Raw genomic sequence first — 22,898 nt, forward strand, 5'->3', positions numbered from 1 at the left:
CCTGAAACTGAAACAAAAGACATTTCAGAGAAAGATCTGATGGTCAAACTGTATATCAATATACACTTCCAAAAATGGGATGTTTCACACTCTTTAATTACAGTTTAATTCAAACCTTAATATGTTCTGCAGTTTGATCCAAATTCTGTTTAAACTCCTCAAATATTCTCAGTTTCTCCTGTAAGGGTTTTAGTGCAGTTTTGAGTTTCTCCTGAAAGAAATGGACATGTTAATATAAAGAGTTCTTACTTTCCAGCCCTGTTCTGCTTTTAGATCATTATGAGTTTGACCAGAATAATCTTAATTTACTGTCTGTAATTATTTGTTCATATATGCAATCATAAAGTATGCTGCAAGTTATGATGTTTTAATAAATGTTTTGAATATAATTGATCTGACCTTATTATCGATGACAGCTTCATCTACAGGACAGAAATTGTGTTTTTTGTGTGTTCTGGAATCTCGACACACCAAACACACCGGCTGTTGATCATCGAGACAGAAGAGTTTGAGTTTCTCTTCATGAAGACTGCAGACTGCTTCACATCCTGATGAAGATCTTTGACTTCTCTCCTGTAAGAAAGTCTCACACAGGTTCTTCAAAGACAGATTAAATGGAGGATGATCCTTTGATGATCTTCTTCTGCAAACTGGACATTCTTTCGATCCTTTACTTTCCCAAAACTTCTGAATACACTCTTCACACACACTGTGACTACAGGACAGGACAACAGGATTTTTAAAAACATCACAGCACACAGGACAAGATAAATCCTCCTCAGAAAAAGATGTAGACGCCATTTTCTGAGCCACACGTCAAAATCCTTCTTCAAAGTTTCACTTTCAGTTTTCTAATCCCGTTTTAACACTCAGTATTCTGTTTTTAAATCAAAGAGTTTCACATTCACAGCAGAGCATTTCAATAATGTGCATCCCAAATATTACTGTCCTAATCCTGATCAAATTATTCCGTGTTCTTCAGTCGAATGAGCTTCAGGTCAGACGTGATCTAAAACTGTAGATCAACAGGTGTGTCAGTCTCAGATTTCTTCCTGGTTAACTATGAAAGTGACACACCTTACAGTGTACAGACTGTCCGCTGGGGGCAGCAGAGATCACGTTGATGACGCCACTCATATGACGCAATGACGTAAGAGCACGCCTCCGTCAGCTGACCAGTGAGCCGCTGCGGAATTAACGCTATATTTTCATAAATAACACCGACAGAACGATCATGAGGCGATAAATATCCGCTCCGGTGAGTAAAACACACAACGACATTTAATCTGACGCGACCGGACACTCATATAGATGTGCTGTCATATTATAATAATGATAAACACAGAGATGCACACACACACACTCAAATCACTATTTCATACTGGCATACATTATACACTAATTATCTACTCTTTTCAATATATACACATAAAAACAATGAGACACACACTATCTGCACTATACCCACTATAAATACACATATGTTATAAAAGAGTACCAAATTACATGCATATATGTACATATACACCATTGTATTACCATCTGATACCAGCACTTTACCATGATATCACTACAGTATTTATACAGCATGTTAGTCAAAGAATAGATTAAAACAGGGGTGTAAAACTCGGTCTCAGGCTGGGCCACATCAGGGTTTATTTGGGCCTGTTGAAAATGTGGCACCAGCACCTGCTTTAGTTGCACCCATGCAAATAATATTACATGTTATGTGCATTGCAATGCACATTTGCCAGTACAGCATTGATATTGAGGTTGTGATGCCGATGCAAATTATGATATGAACACCAGTATCATGTGGGGGAAAATGAACACCTCATTTATGGCTAAATTGAAATATCTGAATTCATTCGTTGTGGAAAAGTGTTGGTCAGTGAATCTGTCCTCTCGTGCTGTGACCGTGTGTATGGATGAACAGTCATTGATTACTTTGAAAGGGTTTAATTTCAGAACATTTTCTGGTTGGTAAATTCTGACACTTTGGAAAACCCAATCCAATTGTTTCTAGTCATTATTATGTTGCTTGGCTGAAAAGTGAACATTGATTACAGTTGTTATGAATCATAATAGTAATTATTGTTATTTATGGCCATCTTAACATTTCAGTTAATGTCGAAGCAGAAACTAGTTAAAGGGTGTTTTTGTTGGATTGAATTGGATCAGCGCTTACAGAATCGTTCAATAGGGTTAGATTATTAAAATAATAATAATAATAAATGGTAATAATGATAAATATTACTATACAATAATATATTTCTATAATAATTTTTATTAAGTTTATTATTATTATTTTTATTGCAATAATATTCAAGTTGACAAAGTTTCAAAAAGCAATGATGAAAAGTGAACTGAACCTTTTATAAATACGACAAAAATATTTTTACAAAGCAAATATTTCAATTGTGAAAACACTTTCTAGTATTTCTGGTCGGCAGTAAAGCACGGGCACATTTGTTTAAATTTTGGTTAAAATAAATCACATGTTAATCATATCGCAGTTCAAATCGCAATTGCAATCTTTTTTTTAAAATAATCACAATTCGATTTTTTTCCCCAAATCGTTCAGCCCTCTTCCTGAATCTCTAATGATCTGCGTTTCGCTCTATTTGGGAAAATGCTCTTATTTCATGTTTCACATATTGGCCAGTTATTATGTGGTTATTTTCCATATTGGATTTTTGTGTTAGCCGTCTGATCAGATAATGAGTCAAGAAGGATTCTTTGGTTCAGACATTACTATAATAATTATTATTACTATTAAATTTGCATACTGTGAACAGTGTAGGCTACATGCTATATAATAGCTATGAATAGTCATAAGTTAATTGATACAGTTTTCATTAATATCTGCAGTTTATTTGAATTTCAGAGCTTCAGTTTTTGTACTTTCTCATTTTTGTGTTTCTGGAATTTCGGAGACTGTGTTTTTTGTTGTTTGGGTAATTGACATTTCCTGTTGTGTCATGCTATCCTACAACTAAAACTATTTTAAATTGCATTTAGCTAACTCTTTTATTAGCATGCATCGTTTATGAGCTCATATAAGTGAGAGGCTATGTGGAATGTATGTAGTCTATTTTAAAAATCACTTAAAAAATTACTTTTTTTATTTTAGCAGACCGTAGGACCAATTAAAGGAGTGTTCCGGTTGAGAGTTTAGCTCAATTAACAGTGTTTTTGGCATAATATTAATTAATGCAAAAATGTATTTTGACTCCTCCCTTTTTAAAAAAAAAAGAATACAATTTTACAATGGAAGTGAATCTGGCTTTTCTTTCTTTTTTTTTTTTTTTTAAGTATAGCCACAAGATGTCATTATTATGCATCGTAACAACATGATTTTAGTGTAAAAACAATTATTACTTTCAATTAAGTTATTTCCAATAGTTGTTAAGTTTTTAAGTTGTTTACATACACTTAGTCATTAAAACAAATGTTTTAACCACTCCACAGATTTAATATATATAAAAAAAATTGTCGTTTAGGACATCTACTTTGTGCATGAGTAATTTTTCCAACAATTTGTTTTACAGGCCGATTGTTTCACTTTTAATTGACTATAATCACAATTCCAGTGGGTCAGAATTGTACATACAGTAAGTTAACTGTGCCTTTAAGCAGCTTGGAAAATTCCAGAAAATTATGTCAAGCCTTTAGACAATTAGACAATTAGCCAATTAGCTTCTGATAGGAGGTGTACTGAATTGGAGGTGTACCTGTGGATGTATTTTAAGACCTTCAAACTCAGTGTCTCTTTGTTTGACATCATGGGAAAATAAAAATAATTCAGCCAAGACCTCAGAAATAACATTGTTGACCTCCACAAGTCTGATTCATCCTTGGGAGCAATTTCCAAACGCTTGAAGGCACCACGTTCATCTGTACAAACAATAGTACACAAGTATAAACACCATGTGACCACACAGACATCACACCGCTCAGGAAGGAGATGCATTCTGTCTCCTAGAGATGAACGTAGTTTGTGTGAAAAGTGCAAATCAATCCCAGAACAACAGAAAAGTCCTTGTGAAGATGCTGGAGGAAACAGGTGGACGAGTATCTAGATCCACAGCAAAACGAGTCCTATGTCGACATCACCTGAAAGGCTGCTCAGCAAGGAAGAAGCCGCTGCTCCAAAACCACCATAAAAAAGCCAGAATACAGTTTGCAAGTGCACATGGGGACAAATATCTTACTTTTGGGGAAATGTCAATATGGTAAAAAGTGTCTCTAATAATACATATATCTAATATCTCTCTATCTCTTCAGTATCACAGAAAACATGACAGGAAACAGTCTGGTATTACCCATCGTTCTGTGGGGCCGTAATGCTCCCACTCACTGTATCTCCAGTCTACTGGTGATGGACTTTCACCAACCTTACCAAATCTAGTAATTAATGAATGTAATTTACATTGCAGAAAATGTTATAACAAATGTATTTATATAACAACATGTTTTGGGATTATAATAGAGGATTGTGTGTACAAATTCCAAATATGAATGCCTTGTCCATAGATAAACCACATTTCAAATTCATCAAATGGCCCATTTCCCCTAAAGTCAAAGAGACTCACTTTAAAATGATTTATAACTTTGTTAGAAAGAGGTTTAAATTGGAAGTAGATCCGTGTGTATTTTGTGAGGCAGCTGATGAGACTCTGGAACACTTGTTCTTTGTATGTCCTATGGCCAAAAGCTTTTGGTCTGATTTACATTATTGGCTGTCATTTAAGATTGATGACATCCTGATGTTTGACTTATCACAAATTCTCTTTTATATGGATCCATAATGTAGATTCATCCCTTTCTGATGTGGTTAATATTGATTGTCCTCATGGGTAAATATCATTCATTATAGTAAGTGGAGATATTCCAAGCCTTCTTTTTCATGGTTTATGAACGATTATAAATCGTATTTTCCTCACTGAAATAAGTAAAATCTAGTAAAATTGCAAGAAAGATGTGTAGTGATATATCCAGACAATTGTTTCGATAAATATCCACTTGCTACGTCTAAAGGATGCTTTTATTTAAATGTTTTCTTTAATATTTAAATTATTTCTCAAGCCTTTTGATCTCGAGACTTTTTTTTTTAAACCAATACCCCCTTGTTGTTTGCTTTTTTGTTGTTCAGTATTGTGTAGGGGACGCTTTTCTTTCATTTACACTGACAATAATTGTATTGTTCCAATTGATGTATATTTCTTATTTCTCCACTAAGAGAGTTTTGATTGTTTTTTCTTGTCAAAAATAAAAAGTTCCCGCTTTCTGTCTGTTCTCGTCCAACAACAGCCAATCACGAGAGATTCGAAGAGATGCAGCCAATCAATACAGTATTTGGTCAGCAGGAAATAGCATTTGTTAACAGAAAGGATTGGGCCCCGCCCCTGAGTGTCAAAACCGAATTTTTCTTTTCTTTTCTTTTTTTTTGACGGAAACTTTTTTTTTTATTATTAAAGATTCATATCAAACATACAACAAGGCACATTGCAATCATATTCAATCAATCTTACAACATGAATTGAATATGGAGTACAACATTGATACATTTTCCAAAAAACAAAACCAAACAAACAAAAATAAATGAAGGGAAAAGAGACCAAGGGACTCAGCAGTAGACACTAAGGATTCATAAGGATACATAAGTATTCATGAACAATTAGGGCTTTTTTTGTTTTGCAACATTTCAGGGATTGTTTATACAGAATTATATCATTTAGAAAGGCATTAAAGACGGGATGTTTTAAGAAATCGACATTTGCGTATGAAATATTTGGCCATTAAAATCAGATTATTCACTCCAAACTCAGTTGTTCTGTTCTCCATTTGAAGTCCAAATTTAACGTATTCATATGTTAAGATTGGGATATTTTGTGTATCGTACATGATCCAGTACTGGAAAGCATCCCAGAAGGTCTGGGTTACAGTACAAGAGAAGAAGAGATGTTCTGCGGTTTCAATGTCAGAATCACAGAAAGTACAAACATTCACATCCATATTAAATCTTTGATGCAAGAAGTTGTTACATGGATAAATCTCATTCATCACTTTGAAGTGAACTTATTTTACCTTTGGTGAAATAGGAAAAGAAAGGTAACTGGTTCTTATCTTCACTAAACAATTGCTGGTACATTTCTGGAAGATATGTTTTCTCTTCAATGGTGAAGGGAAGCAGATCGAAGTGAGGACATTTCTAAAAAATGTGTTATTACATTTATTTTTATCTAAGAAATTATATGCATCTATGATTAACGTGGGCTCTCGAGGAATAACCACAGAGTATGTTAACATGCCTTTTACTAAAATGAAGATCAGAGCTTGTGGGATTGCCTGAATGTTAAAAAGTTACCACAATTATCTAATAAATGAACAATCGACCAGACACCCTTTTCCATCCATTCACTGTAGACAAAAGATTTTCTCTTAATTAATATACTTCTGTTATTCCATATTGGGACCGTGTGAGGAGTAAAGTTATGTTTGTATATGAGTTTCCAGTATTGGAGAACCTGTTGATGGAAAGTTGAAAGCTTATTCGGTAGTTTGGAAATGTTGAAGTCACATCTTAATAAGAAATGTATGCCACCAAACATTTTTAAGATTTTGAAGGGGAAATCAAACCAGAAATTATCACTTTTATAATACAATTTTGTAACCATTTTAATTTGATGGTACCATTCATTGGGTCAAAGTCAATGGCATTTAACCCCCCTTTTTTGGCAGGTTTCACTTTATCGCTTTTATTTACATAATGATATTTTTCCATATAAAATTTAAATTATCTTGATTGATCTTCTTAATTAATTTGTCGGTATATCAAATGAGTAGGCTGGGAAGGTAAGTCTTGACAAGCTTTGCATTTTAGTCAGAGCCGGCCCAAGGCATAAGCGAACTAAGCAGCTGCTTAAGGCCCGTGGCCACCAGGGGGCCCCCAAGAGCACATGAAATGACAGCTTGATTTTTTTTTTTTTTTTTTGTGATTATACTGTCAATGGACAATTGTAATTATACAGAAACGCAATATTAAATGCAATATTATGTTAATGGGCTGCAGGATGCAAACACATTCAGACAGCAAAACAGCAATGTCACAAAAAAGGACATAACCTCTGGTGCAGAGAAAAGGAAAAAGAAGAAAACAGAGGAAGAGATAAACAGCACGATAAAGGTATGTTAAGTAGCTAGGCTATGTTAGGAGCTAACATTAGCTGGCTAGTTAGTTAACATAGCCAATGTAGCATATCTTATTTTTTATGAAAGTTTGATTAAACATCTGTAAATAGCCTTGACATCTTATTATATTATAGTACAACATATTACTTAGCAAGTTTTAGATTAAAGTTTTTGTCTTCTGTGTAAAAAATAACTTTCCTGAGTATATATTTCTGTAATAAAAATAAGCTTCTGTTCCATAAACTTAGTACTGATAACAACTTAACATTATTTACATTAGTCTACAATTTTGGGGTCTTTGCTATTATATTCCAATATCATTATGCCTCAGTTAGCTAGTTATAGATTAAGAGTTGTTGTTTTAGGAGTACAGATGACTTGCTGCTGTGCATAATAATTTGTGTTGAGAAAATAACATTCTGTTCTGTCAAATATGTCCTCTTATGAAACTTCCCTAGGAGCACTGTTGAGGAGGAGGGGCACAACCAACGCCACCTGCCCCAAGTTCCAGTGCTACATATGATGATGATTTTTCAACAATCCCAGATCAATATATTTATATGGATAAACCATGCCTTTGTTTTTGACAGACAGTTGCATTCTAATATGACATCTAACATGGCTAGCTTTTATTATTATTATTTTCATCTGCAGACGAGGAGCACTTCCCAGCACGTGCATCCACTGATCCTACTGTTCCTTCCATGTCTGTTTCAACCTCAGCGGATTTGGTAAGTTAATAGCACAGCAGCCTTTGTATTTGCTCAGTTTACTGTAGAATATCCTGAGATTAATATTTCTAATTAAAATTATTAATGTAATTTCCTTATAGGTCCTTCTACTTCTGTGGTCATTGGGATCGAGCACCGAGGGGCCCCCAAATCAAATCCTGCTTAGGGCCCCATAAAGGCTTGGGCCGGCCCTGGCTCTGAAAACACTGTAACAATGCTCTAACTTAATATAGACTGGACAGAGCAGCGCAAATACACTGTGAAGGGAGAAGACTATTTATTTACTTAATTAAATTGTAGCCCTTTGCAATTTAATAATCGCACAAGGTCATATCGCAGTTTCGATTTTATTTCGATTAATTGTGCAGCCCTAATTTGCGTAGAGTAAAATGATCACTGATATACTAGAAATATATGAAGAGTTATGTTGGAAATCACATTGGTACTGAGGTATTAAATAACTGTTGGGAATATGTGAACAAAAAAGAAAGGGGATTTGGATGGAGTGTTAGCTCCTTAACAGAAAAATATCAGATTGCAGAGACTGAGTGTAATATGTCACCTGTATGGGGAGAGATACCTTCATGGACTTTTCCTGAGGTTGAAATTTATCTGGAAATATTAGAAAAGAAAAGGGATTGGGAGGAAATGGCCACAATAACATCTGATGTAAAAAAGCATGTTCAGGGAAAATGTGATGAAAGTCTACAAATATATACAGATGGATCAAAAGATCCAACCACAAGAATTACAGGAATAGGAGTGTATATTCCAGTAGTAAGTGTAGACATGTCAAAAAGATATTTAATTGATCTATGTATTCTAGATAACCGCCATCATAATAAGTTTAACCATTTTTTCAGGTTTGGCATATCATCGCTTTTGTTGTTGTTTTCTGCTGTTTTTGGCTTATGCATATTATAGAGCCAATTAGATACATTATGAATATATAATTGTGTGAGTGTGTTGGTATGGATTTCAGAGTGTGGATTGTATGTGTCTGAGGCTCTAATAATAAAAATAAAAAAAATTCTGTTTAGCATTTATTAAATTGAAAATAATTATAATTATTATATTTTTTATAAAAAACAACAGTGGCATTATGTAAACAAACCGGCGTTTAAAGTGTTAAAATTCTGAAAATAAATGAATGTTTGGTAATTATGATTAGAACTGATTCTGGTTAAAATATAAGTCAGTGAAAGTAGAAAAAAATATTATTTTTAAATAAATATTAATTAATAAATATTAATATTATTCTATAATATTTTTATGACACTTTTTGACATGGCCATTTTTGTCCATTATGGACCTGAGTGGTAGCTTTTTTAAATCTGATAAATAAAAAATATGAAAGCATCAAAATGAATGTTGTTGTTAATCATTGACATATCCGAGGCTATAATAATCAAAAAAAAAAAAATCTGCTTAGCATCTATTAAATTGAAAATTATTACTATTTTTCATTTTTTCCTAAAAAAACAACAGTGGCATTATGTAAACAAACCAGCGTTTAAAGGGTTAAAATTCTAAAAATGAATGAATGTTTGGTCATTATGATTAAAGCTGATGGTTAAAAAAATTATGTCAGTGAAAGTGGAAAAAAATATAAATCTATAATATTTTTATGACAGTTTTTGGACATGGCCATTTTTGTCCATAATGAACCCATGTGTAACTTTTTTTAATTGATGCACAAGGGTTAAAGCTGACGCTGGTAAACTCCAGGTCGGCATCCAATAAGACTTTCATTTTAAATGACTTTTTTATCAGTCGGGATTTGGACTTTCTATTCCTGACGGAGACGTGGGCTTCTGGTGAGTCAGCAATTTTTTATTAAATTTGTCAGTTTTATAAGTTCCCCTAGGAGTGTTGGAAAGGGTGGCGGTGTGGCTGTGGTTTTTAAGAACTTGTTTAAACTTCAAACAGTTTCTGTCGGGTCATTCTCTACATTCGAGCTGGAGTGTGTCCTAATGGAGTCTGCCTCTATTATTTGTGCTCTGATCTACAGACCTCCTAAGCTGGACAAAGACTTTATAGTAGAATTCTCTGAATTATTATCTCTTATAGTCCCACTGTATGACCGTATGTTGTTGCTGGGGGATTTTAATATTCACGTGTGTTGTCCCGGTAGACCTTTGGTTACCGGATTGAATAATGTTTTGGACTGCTTTGGTTTTAACCAGCATATAACGAGCGCCACTCATGTTTTTGGACATATTGATCTTATTTTGTCTTATGGAATTCCCGTTGATAGTATTGTTATAGAAGATGCATGTTTTTTCAGCTCATAAGCCCATTGTTTTCAATATTACTGCTTACAGTCCTCTCTCTACTGTCAAGCCTGTTGGCCATTATTCCCGTTTTATTCATTCTTCCACTATTTGCTTTTAAAACGTTATTATTAACTCCTGCTCAAACCACATCCAGCCCTGGTGAGTTAATTTGATTATTTTATTCATTCTGCTTAACGATATTAGATTGTATTGCACCTCTGAAGTACAAACAATCAAAAACAAAAAAATTCTCTCTATTGGCTAAATCAGGGTCCGGGAACCTTTTTTCACTAAGGAATCAATTCTTTTAAGTTTTGGTGATGCATTTTTTTCAAAAGAGCCATACCACAAACGAATAATTTACTATTTCCATAAACAAAGTTTTTCGATCAAATAAAATGTTAATCTTGCCCATAGACTACTCAAAAACAAACAAATATGCAAATATTAATAGGTAACATGTAGCAATATGGAATTGTGAACACGTGTTTGTGCGGGTCTCCATAAAATTACTTCATTTTACATCATGAAAAAATTAACTTCACTTTTGGGCTTGACAAAAATGTGATAATCACATTTAAAATATCAATATTCGATTATATGATCAATCTCCAAGGTCGGTGAATATTTCTGCTTTATTGATTTTGCTTTAAAAAAATTATTAATTTATTGAAACACGAAAAACTCACGAAAAGACATTTCTAAATTCAAATTACACTTTATACGAAACGAAAAAGCAATAGAAATAACAAAGTGATAAAAACATCCTCTATATAACCACCTCCCCAAATCCAAACATTTACAGTCTTGCCTCATTTTGCCATAACGCAAGTATCAGTAACAGCAACAGGTGAAAATTACTAGCATACAACTTAAGAACTAAAGACAATTATAAATGTAAAGATAATTATAATAATTCATAATCAATAAGCCTAAAAAGTTATTGTGTTCCCAAAAAATGTTTGTTCTTATCAAATGTGTTTGGATTCCGTTTTGGTCATATTTATGCTGCCTTACAGAGAAAAAAAATAGAAGTCAGTTTTAGGTTCAAGGCAAACATGTTTTGTATTACCTTGTGATTTAATCACTTTCGTCTTTGTTTATTTATATACTTTTTGCAAAGTTTTCAGAAAAATGAGTGAAACCTCTTTGCACGAGACAGGGTCCCGCTGCACCCCTCTGAACAGTGAATCAGACACGAGCATTGACGGCTTTTATTTTGTCTGTTCTTAAACATATAATAAAGTGTGTTTCTTCAAACACGTCAGCATTTCTTGTCATGTGTCACTCCGAGCAGTGGTTAAATTGGCTTTTGTAGGGAGGGGGAGCCCTTATTTACCGTGAATGGTCATCATTCAAAATCCCGCCGTAAAATGACTTAGGGTTTTTACACCAATGGGGCTCTATTTCCAGTATTAATGTGTAAGGTAGGGTTGAGTAGTTATTCAAACAAAGACAAATACTTTACAATTCACTTATTTTATTATAATTATTTATCTTGAATGTTAACAGGCAGGCAACGGATTTCAACGGAACATGTTTGAAAATATTGCAAGCCAGAGACGAATATGTAGCTAAGTGTATTTTTTATTTGTACAATTTAGAAACGTTGAAGTCCCTTCGCACCTGTATGTTAATGTAACTCTTGCAGTAATTATTTATCATATTCATGCAGCCTGTGTTATTCTGTTGAGTGTTGAAAACCATCGAGGAGAAACGCATCATGACACTTTTAGCATGTAAACGGGTAAAGAAAAAAAAAAAGAGTAAACTCGCCCGCTTTGCAAGAAACATTAAACGTTCTATAAAGTTTTTTTTTATTATTATTAGTAAAACTGAATAATGAATTAACAGGGAAGTAGAGTTGGAAAAAAATATATTTTTATTGAGTTTTGTAATGCCTGATAGAAAAGTATCTATCTTTGAGAGCAATATAATACTTTAGGCAATTGCAGAATAGTCCCATTAGTCACAGATACACTTCAGAAAATTGAGTACACAACTATTTCTGGCCTTAAAAATTACAAAAACCAAATCAATGCAGAACATTGTATCTCAAAAGCATTACAGTGTGGCCCCCCCCATGCACTACTTAAAGCCCGATGTGGCCCCTTTACCAAAATAGTTAAAAATATTAATAATTACACACATCACCTTTACAAATTTGTTTCAGGATTTTACAGTAAAAGTAACTGTTATATTTTGACAAAATATTTCAGTTTCAAATGAAATAATCTAAAGGTAAAATTTATTAGACAAACAGTGGCAGTTTGAAGTTTCAAGATGTGTTTCAGCTAGTATTTATTTTTCATAAATACATTCATTTAATATTATTATTATTACTATTATTTAAGACTAGCACACTGACCTAACCATGGTAATGAGGAGCCTTTCCTTCTGTGTAATATGTGTATAAATATTAGGTAACAAATGGGATAATAATGGGCTCATGTACAGACAGGAGCAGTCTGGCGTCACTGTCGTGCACCTACAGTATATGCAAACTGTTAAAAATCAATATATTACTTTAGATGCTCACGCAGCTGATGTTATTCTTCATTTAGTAGTTCATTTAACATGTAAACTAACATGCTTTAGTTATATAACATGTTGTAGCTACATGCTATTTTTATATTCGATCGCTCTAGCCGTTAGCGGGTTTCCATGGTAACGTCGCTGTCTTAGAATAGTGACAGTTTTCCCCTGATGGTTGTGGGCGGGGTGCTGAACCAGCGATTAATGCATTTATGACGTCTGATAATTCCATGTAGCCTGGGTGTCTCTGTGTAGTCTTGCTAATTACTCAGTCTCATATGCCATGTATTTGCCAGGAGTCAGGAGATGAAAAATAATTTAAGTGGAATAACAATATTTGGTGCTGAAGGAGACGGAGCTGAGCTCCGGCAGGGTGTGTTGTGGACCTGAGGCGGCGGAGCTGCGCTCCGGTGCGCTCCGGCCCAATTTAACCTCTGACTCCGAGACATATTTTGTATGAGCAAAATTACTCGTGCATGAAATGCATTTTGAGAGGAGCTCGTGAACAGAATTGAGTCTCGTCGCATTTTGCGGGTGTAATATCACACACTGATTGCACATTAAAAATAACGAACTTTCATAAATCGCTCGTAGAAAATGCTTTTAACAGTTAAGATCAATAGTTATTGAGAAACGGGGCCCAGATCTCTCTGAATGTTCGTGTGTTGGAGAAGCGCATTGCACTCAGAGATCACTGCACACATCAAATCAGACCCGCATCAGCGGCTTTTCTTTCATCTGGTCTTCAAAATATAATCACGTTATATTATACGGGGGGCACCACCAATAATACAGGTACAATTGTACTTGCAAGGATACGTGTACACCGAGGAAAGCCTTACTACTATTATTAGTGTAACGACCGTTCCATTATCCTTCTTCTCAAAGTTTCTTTCTTGTTTAATGAAAAAGCTGACTAAATTGACCCAAAAATTCTTCAAAACCATACATTTTTTTGTAAATAAGTTTTTTACACAATCAAGCCACCAAAATACAATGGAATTTGAACTTAACTTCAACTTTTATTTATTTATATATCACATTTAATAGCAACATTGTTGCTTCACAGTTATAATTAAAACATACATAAAAACATTTACCATGACTAGCAAATGAAAGCATGACTACACTCTTAGACATATACCCTCACAAAACTGTATAGTGAGATCAGTATGGAGGAGAAAGAGGGGGAAAAAAAACAAATAAAATAAGTTATTACTTCAATTAACAAATACCCTTAACTAAAAGCTAAGTTAAAAAGATATGTTTTCAACTTAAATTTACAATGTCACTTGTAAATGTCAATATTACATGTCAATATTGTGAAAAAGTGTCCCCAAATAAAAGAAATAAAATGATTTTGTAACAAATACAAATATTATGTTATAGTCACTGCTCTATATTAAGTAATAAAAAATAGCTGTAATTTAAATCAAACTTGCATGACAGGACAGGCACTAAACAAAAGTACCAAATGTATTTTTCCTGGTATCACTAGGCCCCACAAACTCTTGGCATATCTTGTTTATGTTAAGGCTGTCCAGCCTGTCTTTGTGAACATTGCAGACTAACAGACTGTTAAGTCTGTCTTGGCCCATTGTAGCCCTTAGCCATGTCTTCAGTCTCCGCAATGCACGGAAGCTCCTCTCAGCTTCACATGAGGACACCACCAACAAAATTCTGACAAGAACCTCAACTTGGTCAAACAACCCCCGTACCTCCACTGGCATTCCCCTGAGGATCTCTGCTGCCTCGCCACTGCTGCTACAGGGGTATTTCTGGCGAAAGAGGGGCGAAAGAGGGGCAACTGTACTGAGAGAGTACCTCTATGCAACTCAGGGTACTCAACTATTGCATCAGTTAACACCCCGGTCAGAAGGACACTCTCTATATTTTGCAGAGTCTTTAGACTGTTTTGATTGAAACGGTCACCAAACTGAACCTCCACACAATCCAATACTTTAAAGAACTCTCCCCTGTAATGATCCACTGCTTTGCCAGCAAAGCGCCTTGAATTTGTGGTCTCAATAGAGTCAACCGTTTCAGTGGAGTTAACCAATGCTGTAGCTTTCTCATACAGTTCAAGATAGCCTGAAGAGAGGATCGGACACAATCTACTGCAGCCTGCATACCAGACACAGTCTGGGTCTTCTTCTGCAGTGAAATGTTTAGGCACTCAAGCTCTCCAACAACAGCAGAAGCAAGTGTGAGGCCCAACACAGTCTTATCTTTGCTGAAGTGCTCAAATAAGCCACTGGCAGTTGAAGCTGTCCTAGATGTACTTTTTGCCATCTCCTCTAAGCTGCCAAGTACCCGCTCGTACTGCCCTAGCACAGCTATTATAGCAGAATCGCGCACAGTCCACCTGGTTGGACATAGCGGTTTCAGTGTAGTGATGGGTACATTTTCAGAGGTAACTATGTTTTCAAACATTCTCTTAAATTTTCCTGACTGACTAAAAAGGATGCCTAACTGGTGGACCCAAGAAAGGCAGTCCCGGATCATTGGGGAGGCTGAGCAGCCAGCCTGTGTGATCAGACTGACACAGTGTGCGCCACAATGCACACAGAGGGCTAATGGCTGCTGCTCTCTCACTATTGCCTGTGCACCGCTGTACTTTCCTGCCATGTTTGAGGCACCGTCGTAACTCTGCCCACGTAAAGCAGACATGGGCAGATTGAGCCTCAACAGCACATCAATTACCATCTTGGCAATGCCCTGGCCTGTTGTCTCTGACAAACTGTATAATCCAATAAATTCCTCATGTGGAACAAGGTCATGGTCCACATAGCGCAGACAGACACTTTCCTGCTCAACACCAGAAATATCCTGGGTACCATCAACTACTACAGAAAACTGAACAAGGGTTGGAGACCTAATCTCACTTGCAATGCCTCGGATTATTGTATTGGCCATCATTTTCAGGATTTCATTCTGTGATTTAGGGATTGTGTATGCAATGGTGCGATCTGTTAACCATTTCAATAAAATGGGAACATCCTCTTCTGCGTAAGTTTCAGGAGCTGATACAGATTCCCACTTTTATCAGTATGGGCTCTTAAAGATTGTCCCTGCCTTGCCACATGCCGTACAGAGCTAACAATTCTCTTCAAGCAATGTCTTGCCACCTCCTGCTGTTTACCCCATGCACTGGACAACTGGGCACTGACTAGGTTTGACTGATGTGCACTCACAGTCACATAATGTCAGTGGGCTTGGGAGGTCTGGTGTGCTGTACATTTTTCAATGGCTTTTTCCCAATTTCTAAAGCCTGCACTAATGAAAGCAGTGTCAGGTCTATGACCTAAAGAGTACTGATTTGAAACACCTTTGCTGCAGTAAAAACACAAGACCCCTCTCACTGATGGACTGTAATGTAGCCATGGAAAGTCTTGGCCAATGACTTGTTTGGAAGTATTTGTTTTTCGATACACTGGGGATGTGGTTGGTATGGCTTTGTGCAATCACTGAGATCTGAACTAAAAACTGTGCTCCTGTCCCCTGTGCTGGTGCTGGGAATATCATCTGCTTGTGCTGCTTTCTCTGGCTCTCTCCCTGGTTCTGACCCTTCCGCTACTCTCACTGTCTCAGGACAGTCTGACTTCTGGAACAGAAGATGTGTTGCATACTCCTAATAACTACCTCATCCAACCCAATAGCAAGACTTCTAAATAAAGACTCTTTTTTTGGTGAGCCAGTGGTGCTCATCTGCTGAACAGCCACACATCCAAAATACATGAACAAAAGCTCAACAGCAACACACTTACCTGAGACTCTAAACCTGACTGTCCCTGGTCTCCCTGTCCCTCAGTACTTTCTGTATCCTTTGCCTGTGACACCGTGACATTAGTATTTCCATAAGCACCCATTCTTATAAAGATGTTTTGCCTGCCTTAATTTTCTACTTACTTTGCGTTTTGCTGCACTGAAAAATTATCTTATGTCCGTTTTTCTTTTCTCTGTCATTTTATCTGGTCAAAAACACAAAGCAATAGTTGTTTAAATATGTTTGGTTCATAGGTTCACCACGCTGTAATATAATAATGATTCAATTATCTTGCGTCCTTCACATAGTATTTGAGGTTTCGTCTGGGACAGAGGACTTCTCTTTTCAAGCCCACTGATTTGACACTTAACATTAGGGGTGTGCGATATTGACAAAAAATGATCTGTCTCTATTTTCTGGGAATTTATCGATAACAATAATTAAAAACAAAAAAGTTTTTGATATTCTTCATATTCTGTGTGTGGCGGTCAGTTCACAGCAGTGACAGAAATATTTTTTTCTAATACGTTTCAATTGATTTTTACCTTTTATGGGCATTTTTACCTCCATAAATTTATTTTTAAACGTAATTATATGCATGCATGATCTTTTGTGTAAAATTCATAAATGTAATCAAATTAAATAATAAGAAGACACAAAAGAGCCGTTACCAATCAAATTAAATAAGTATCAACAAAATATTTGCAATGGTTTTAAAAATAAAATGTTGCATTATTTATATTTGAAATGATTTAAAAATGAAAAGATACTTTAAATGTGAAATTAAACCGCCAGTAGGAGGCAGTAAGTCACTGTTAATGAGTGAGTCATTGAGATTCATTCAGTAATGAAACACCTCGGTGTGTTTCTCAGAGACGCAATTACAGTGCTGTGGCTTAGATTTCAACTATTTTCGTTGGTAAAATGGAGCTAAAACAGGCAATATGGTGTCTAAAATGTACATCACTTAATATTAACTTCTTGTTTTTTAACTTGTATAAAATCTGATATTGTCGTGGAAAATCGCGATTAATCTCTCTAAGATGCAAGAAAACTCTTGGAGTCTTGAGTTCCAGATGCCAAAGTTGTAGTTTATTGAACACCAACAAACATGAGACCGGTCAGCTGTCCGTTCTGACTCTCTTAGTCCAAAATCTCCTCTTCTATACAGTTTGTTATCTGCCATTACCTCATTTCTGCGCCCCTTCGTTATTAATGGATACTATTTGCCACCATTATCTCACAGAGCCTTTTGATATCTTTTTACTGGTAGAAACTTGGCTTTAGTCTATCTTCAAGGTCCTTAGGCTCATTATTTTGTTACAGCTGGTGCTCTTTGTGGCCTCTGCAGCATCAACACTTTTAGTAACCTCATATGCTCTCTCCTGAGTCACTGTCAAGCGTTTCTTTGACTGTGCGTTTCCCCACGCTTGAAGGAGATAAGTTCTCACTATTTGAAGTTATAAACTGGATTCCACTCAATGATTAGGCCTCGTGAATTACTTCCATCCATTTATTATACAATTCATGTAGGTAAAAAACCTTCAAAAACATAATCATACATACAGTTACTCACAAGGAAACCCAATAAAGTGCATAAGTTAGCAGGTTTAACATGACTTAATTTTAACATTTTTGCGCAGCACTACAAATACATCAGTACCTTAAGTTAACAAACCATTTAAAACATGAACATTCCACCAAACCTAAATATATTACAGAAAGGATATATATTCTATATTCTTTAATTGAATATACACATTCAATTAAAGATGGTAAAGTATTATACAGCTCAATAACAAATTACATCCGTAATTTACCCTACATAATAAAGTACAAAATAAATGTATTAATAGCTTTTACACATTTGGATGGTTTAAATTGACTAGACTTTAACCACAAAGGCCATGAAATAACCTATGCTTTTAACCATATTTATAAATGAATTGCCATTTTAATAAGTAAACAAACTATATGCAATTATATAGTCAAATCACTTAAGTTAATATTTCTATTTATCGAATGGGTTTAAGCAGTATCCCATATGATTTGGACAGCTGTTAAATATTTCAAACACCGTTACCAAATCAAACCAGGCAAACTAAGTAGATTAATTTAAATATACACGAATAGGCATATTTTAACACACTACACCAATAAACACCATATATTAAAAATATGCTACTTCAGAACAATGACGGGATTTACAAAGCTTCATTGAACGCTATATTCACACGCTGATAACAGCAATTAGCAAGCATTACAAAGTTCAGTGTTTTTCAACCAGCAGAGCTTCAAGCTTACCGGCTGTCACTTCAGAGTTCTTTGGTGAGTACACAATCCCGCACAGTGTTCAAAACAGACATCAAGCTCTAATACTCGAGCCAGCGTTGCTGTCTGCCGTAGCGTCAGCTCCCAGTGCACACAAACAATAGCAACGGTGCGTTGCCTTATCCGGCCTGGGCACGCGCAACTTATTGCGGATTAGCTTCACCTGGTACTAATGAGGGAATGAGGGGTGATGGGCGGTTTGCCGCAACAGTCACACAAAGGCCAGGAAACTCATAGAAGTACTTTGATATAAAAACATACTAGAATATTGAAAAATATACTATAACATCTGGAGAAAAGCTGCACTCTTCATGTGATATTATATTAGATTAACTATATTAAATGATATAAACCGACTAAATCACAGTGAAAGCGTTAAAATCTAAATGCGCACCCGGACTAGTCTAATCTACAAGACTAACGTTACATCACGTAGTGTATGCGTACACTCTATATGTGTGTGTGTGTGTGGGGGGGGGCGCCTCCATAAAAAAGAGACTTCAGTTTGCAAGTGCACATGGGGACAAAGATCTGACTTTTGGAGAAATGTCATCTGGTCTGATGAAACATATATTGACCTGTTTGGCCATAATGACCATCGTTATGCTTGGAGAAAAAAGGTGAGGCTTGCAAGCCGAAGAACAGCAACCCAACCGTGAAGCATGGGGGTGCAGTATTATGTTGTGGAGGTGCTTTTCTGCTGGAGGGACTGGTGCACTTCACAAAATAGATGACGTCATGAGGAAGGAACATTATGTGTATATATTCAAGCAACATCTCAAGACATCAGCCAGGAACTTAAAGCTCATTCGCAAATGAGTTTTCCAAATGGACAATGACCTCAAGCACACCTCCAAAATTGTGGCAAAATGGCTTAAGAACAACAAAGTCAAGATTCACGGTTAGTCAGTTTTGCCATTAGTTGATGTGTTTGGTCAATGCAGAATACTCATGCATCACTGTGCATGAGAGAGAGAATCTGCCTCATCCGTTTGAATCTTTTAAGTTGTATCGTGCCTTTATAAAATCTGTGTCGCTTTCTGAATTTGAGCTGTTTTTGACGACCTACTGTTTCTCACAGAAAAACTCTGTTCTGTTCTCTGTAGGTCAGACGCAGGAGATTGAAGAGGGCAAAGTTCCCAGTGTCACCTGCACTCCCCCCAGCTCACCTGTGTGTGTAGAAGAAGGTTTGTTCATCCTGACAGAAAGGGTCTCTCAGAGCACGGGCTCGTTCTAGTGGTTTATATCTGCAACATTACGGCTAATGTCTGTCTTTATGGTTGTTAATTAACATTTATTGCTGTTTGTAATAACAGACCAATAACAGTTTGTTTACATCCAAAATCTGAAAATAATCTGGCCTCACACACTTTTTTTATTTCTAATTTATTGCAATTTTCCAATCAGTATTGTAACATTATCATGAACTTTTAGTGTTTTTCATTTGAGAATCACAGAACTGAATATTTATTTAAATGCAGCAGTTTTATAGAGATTTTAATATGGCATGTTGTTGGTAAAGATGCAGCAATATAGACATTTTAAACTATATGAAATGAAAATGATTAATACATTTTTTTTTATTATTTTGATGTAAAAAATAACAATATAATGGCTGATCTAATGCACATTTGTTTGCTTTTTTCCACCAAATATAAAAGCAACAATTACAATGTTACATAAAGTGATCTCAAGCATTGAAACATGGAAATGTAGCAGTAAAGACGATCTGTTTATGTTCTGAAACTTTGCATAGAAGAATGTTTCTGTTTTAAACTGGAACTAAATAAGCCTCGATGTTTCTGCTTGTAATATTTGACTAATTAGGAAAAATACTGCTAATAAAAAATGACCATAGTGGCAGATATGTATATGGTCATGCATATATCCATGTGCAGTAGTTTAGGGTTCAGAATGTCATGATAGATTTAAACCCTTTAAATTCAGGTGTAATCCGACAGGAGAAATGTCTTTAAATCACCTGTCTTTTAATGTTGTCCTTCACTCTTCATGCTCATTTCTCTGGGGTCTTTAAGAATGGCTCAGCAACCGTTCTTTACTTCTGCTGGTGTGTTTCCTGTGAAGTTTCTGTTCATTTCTTTTTAATTTAACACGGTGGCTGTGATTTGATCTGCAAAGACATTCTCTCTCTGTACTTCTGCTTTTTCTTCTTCGTGGCAGCGTCACAATCAGGAGATGGGAAAGCACAAGAATACCTGTTACCATAGTGAGTAAACACGCTTGAGTTTGATGTTTCACTTGAACTCCTTTTTAACTCATCTTCCTGTTCTCAATTAAGCAAATATTGAATTTACATTCATGCATTTGGCAGACACTTTTATCCAAAGGGACTTACAGTGCACTTATTACAGGGACAATCCCCCCGGAGCAACCTGGAGTTAAGTGTCTTACTCATGGACACAATGATGGTGGCTGTGGGGATCGAACCAGCAACCTTCTGATTACATGTATGTGCTTTAGCCCACTACGCCACCACCACTCATCAATTAATACTAAGCAAATGCATTGGAAATATATCAAGAGGGTGTGTTTATTCAAATGGTATTTAGACTCCTGCAATGTGATTTGCACGTTTGCGATTAATTGATAGTTTATTAGTTGTGGATATTCCATGTAATTGGCATCTCTAGATTGTCGAGATCTACTTTAAAATGTTATTCTGTTTTCCCAGACAGTGAATATAACACATTTCTGTTAAAGAGCAGCTATTTTGTTTTTTCAAATATGATCTTTCATGTAGTGTTAAATGAAAATCTGTTCATGAAAATCATTCATAAAGCTGTTTATGAATGAAAATCAAAGTTTTGGGAGTTTTTGACTCCCAAAAGAAAGAACCGATTCTGAACACCTGAAATGGGTCATTAGTAAATCCAGACATCTTCATTGGCTGCTCGTGAACTGCTTTGACCCACCCTTAAACACTACACTAAGCGGTAGACCAATCACAACAGACTGGGACATCTGACCAATCAGAGCAGAGTATGCTCTCTGAAAGGAGGAGTTTAGAACGGATCATTGAACTAGTCGGTTTTGACACTGGGGGATTAAAAAGGTTCAATTATGAGCAAATTAAAGTGTTTTTTAATCATGGATGCATGTAAATCTATTGTATGAGACCTTGGGCACGTTTAAACAAAACGTGGGCAACAAAATTGGGCACGTTTAAAACCATAATAGGTGCACTAAGTAATTGCATTAGGATGTAATTGAAGGTGTTAATTTGCATCTAAATCATGAAATCGGTGCGCTATTGCAGATATTCTAGTTTTTCAGAGATTGTAGCAAAAAAAAATTGTGTTTTGTGTGAGTTGAGCTGAACTGTTGAGGTCTAAATTTCCCCTGGATGTAAAACTTGTCATAAGTCATTCTACAAACTCACCATTATCTTCCCCCTCCATTTTGACCACATTCACCACAGAGGCACAACACGAGCAGACCTTCAAAGACGAGAATGACAATGCCACTTTCAATAGACCCTCCCCGATCTGACCCCCCATGAGGCCTCTGAAGTCACCACCCTCCCTGCAGAAGAGCCCGCCCCTGTGAGACAGACTCCACCCCTCAGGTAGTGTGGGAGGAGCCTGTTGCTGGTGATGATGCGGTGGGAGGTCACAGCAGTGACGAATCTCCCAACAAATCGCCCTCAAAGAAGAAAAAGTTTCGCATCCCGTCGTTCCTAAAGAAAAACTAAAAGAAGTGTGAAAGCTAGAGAGGAAGAGAGCTCAGGCGTTACCCCGGAAATACCCCACTTTAAAAAACATTTTAGTTTTTGTATTCAGTTTGTTCACATTTAGTGTGTGGATCTGTTTGTATGAAAGGGTCAGATTGATTTTATTCTTTGAACAGTTCTTTTATAAACGCTGACAGGTAAAGTGGACTTTGAGGTAAAGTGTGGCTTGTTAGTCATGAGCTCACACTCTGATGTCATCATTATCTTCCATGTTTTTATAAAATAATCTTAATATCCACTATTATGTATTGGGAATATCACAAATGTTATTTTTAGGGAAAAAGGAAAGAATGGAAGAGTTGAAGTTCCTCCAG

The 22,898-nt window shown here is 35.9% G+C and overlaps 1 protein-coding gene and 1 long non-coding RNA gene across 2 annotated transcripts in view; one reads left to right on the plus strand and one right to left on the minus strand.

Moving 5' to 3' along the window:
* LOC127628604 (E3 ubiquitin-protein ligase TRIM39-like) overlaps nt 1–1,031 on the minus strand; it is a 131,716-nt gene extending 130,685 nt beyond the window's left edge. Inside the window, exon 1 of the mRNA XM_052105374.1 lies at nt 400–1,031. Coding sequence (XP_051961334.1) covers nt 400–801 — 402 coding nt within the window. The 5' untranslated portion in view covers nt 802–1,031. The remainder of the gene's footprint in view (nt 1–399) is intronic.
* A 140-nt stretch (nt 1,032–1,171) lies between these two features.
* Nucleotides 1,172–22,422, plus strand: LOC127628636 (uncharacterized). Its single transcript, XR_007968682.1, has 5 exons — nt 1,172–1,258; nt 19,940–20,020; nt 21,015–21,060; nt 21,206–21,301; nt 22,273–22,422. It is a non-coding gene; the product is annotated as an uncharacterized LOC127628636 (long non-coding RNA).
* The last annotated feature ends 476 nt before the right edge of the window (nt 22,423–22,898 follow it).

This window comes from Xyrauchen texanus, chromosome 35 (assembly GCF_025860055.1).
Source record: "Xyrauchen texanus isolate HMW12.3.18 chromosome 35, RBS_HiC_50CHRs, whole genome shotgun sequence".
In the NCBI taxonomy this organism is placed as follows: Eukaryota; Metazoa; Chordata; class Actinopteri; order Cypriniformes; family Catostomidae; genus Xyrauchen; species Xyrauchen texanus.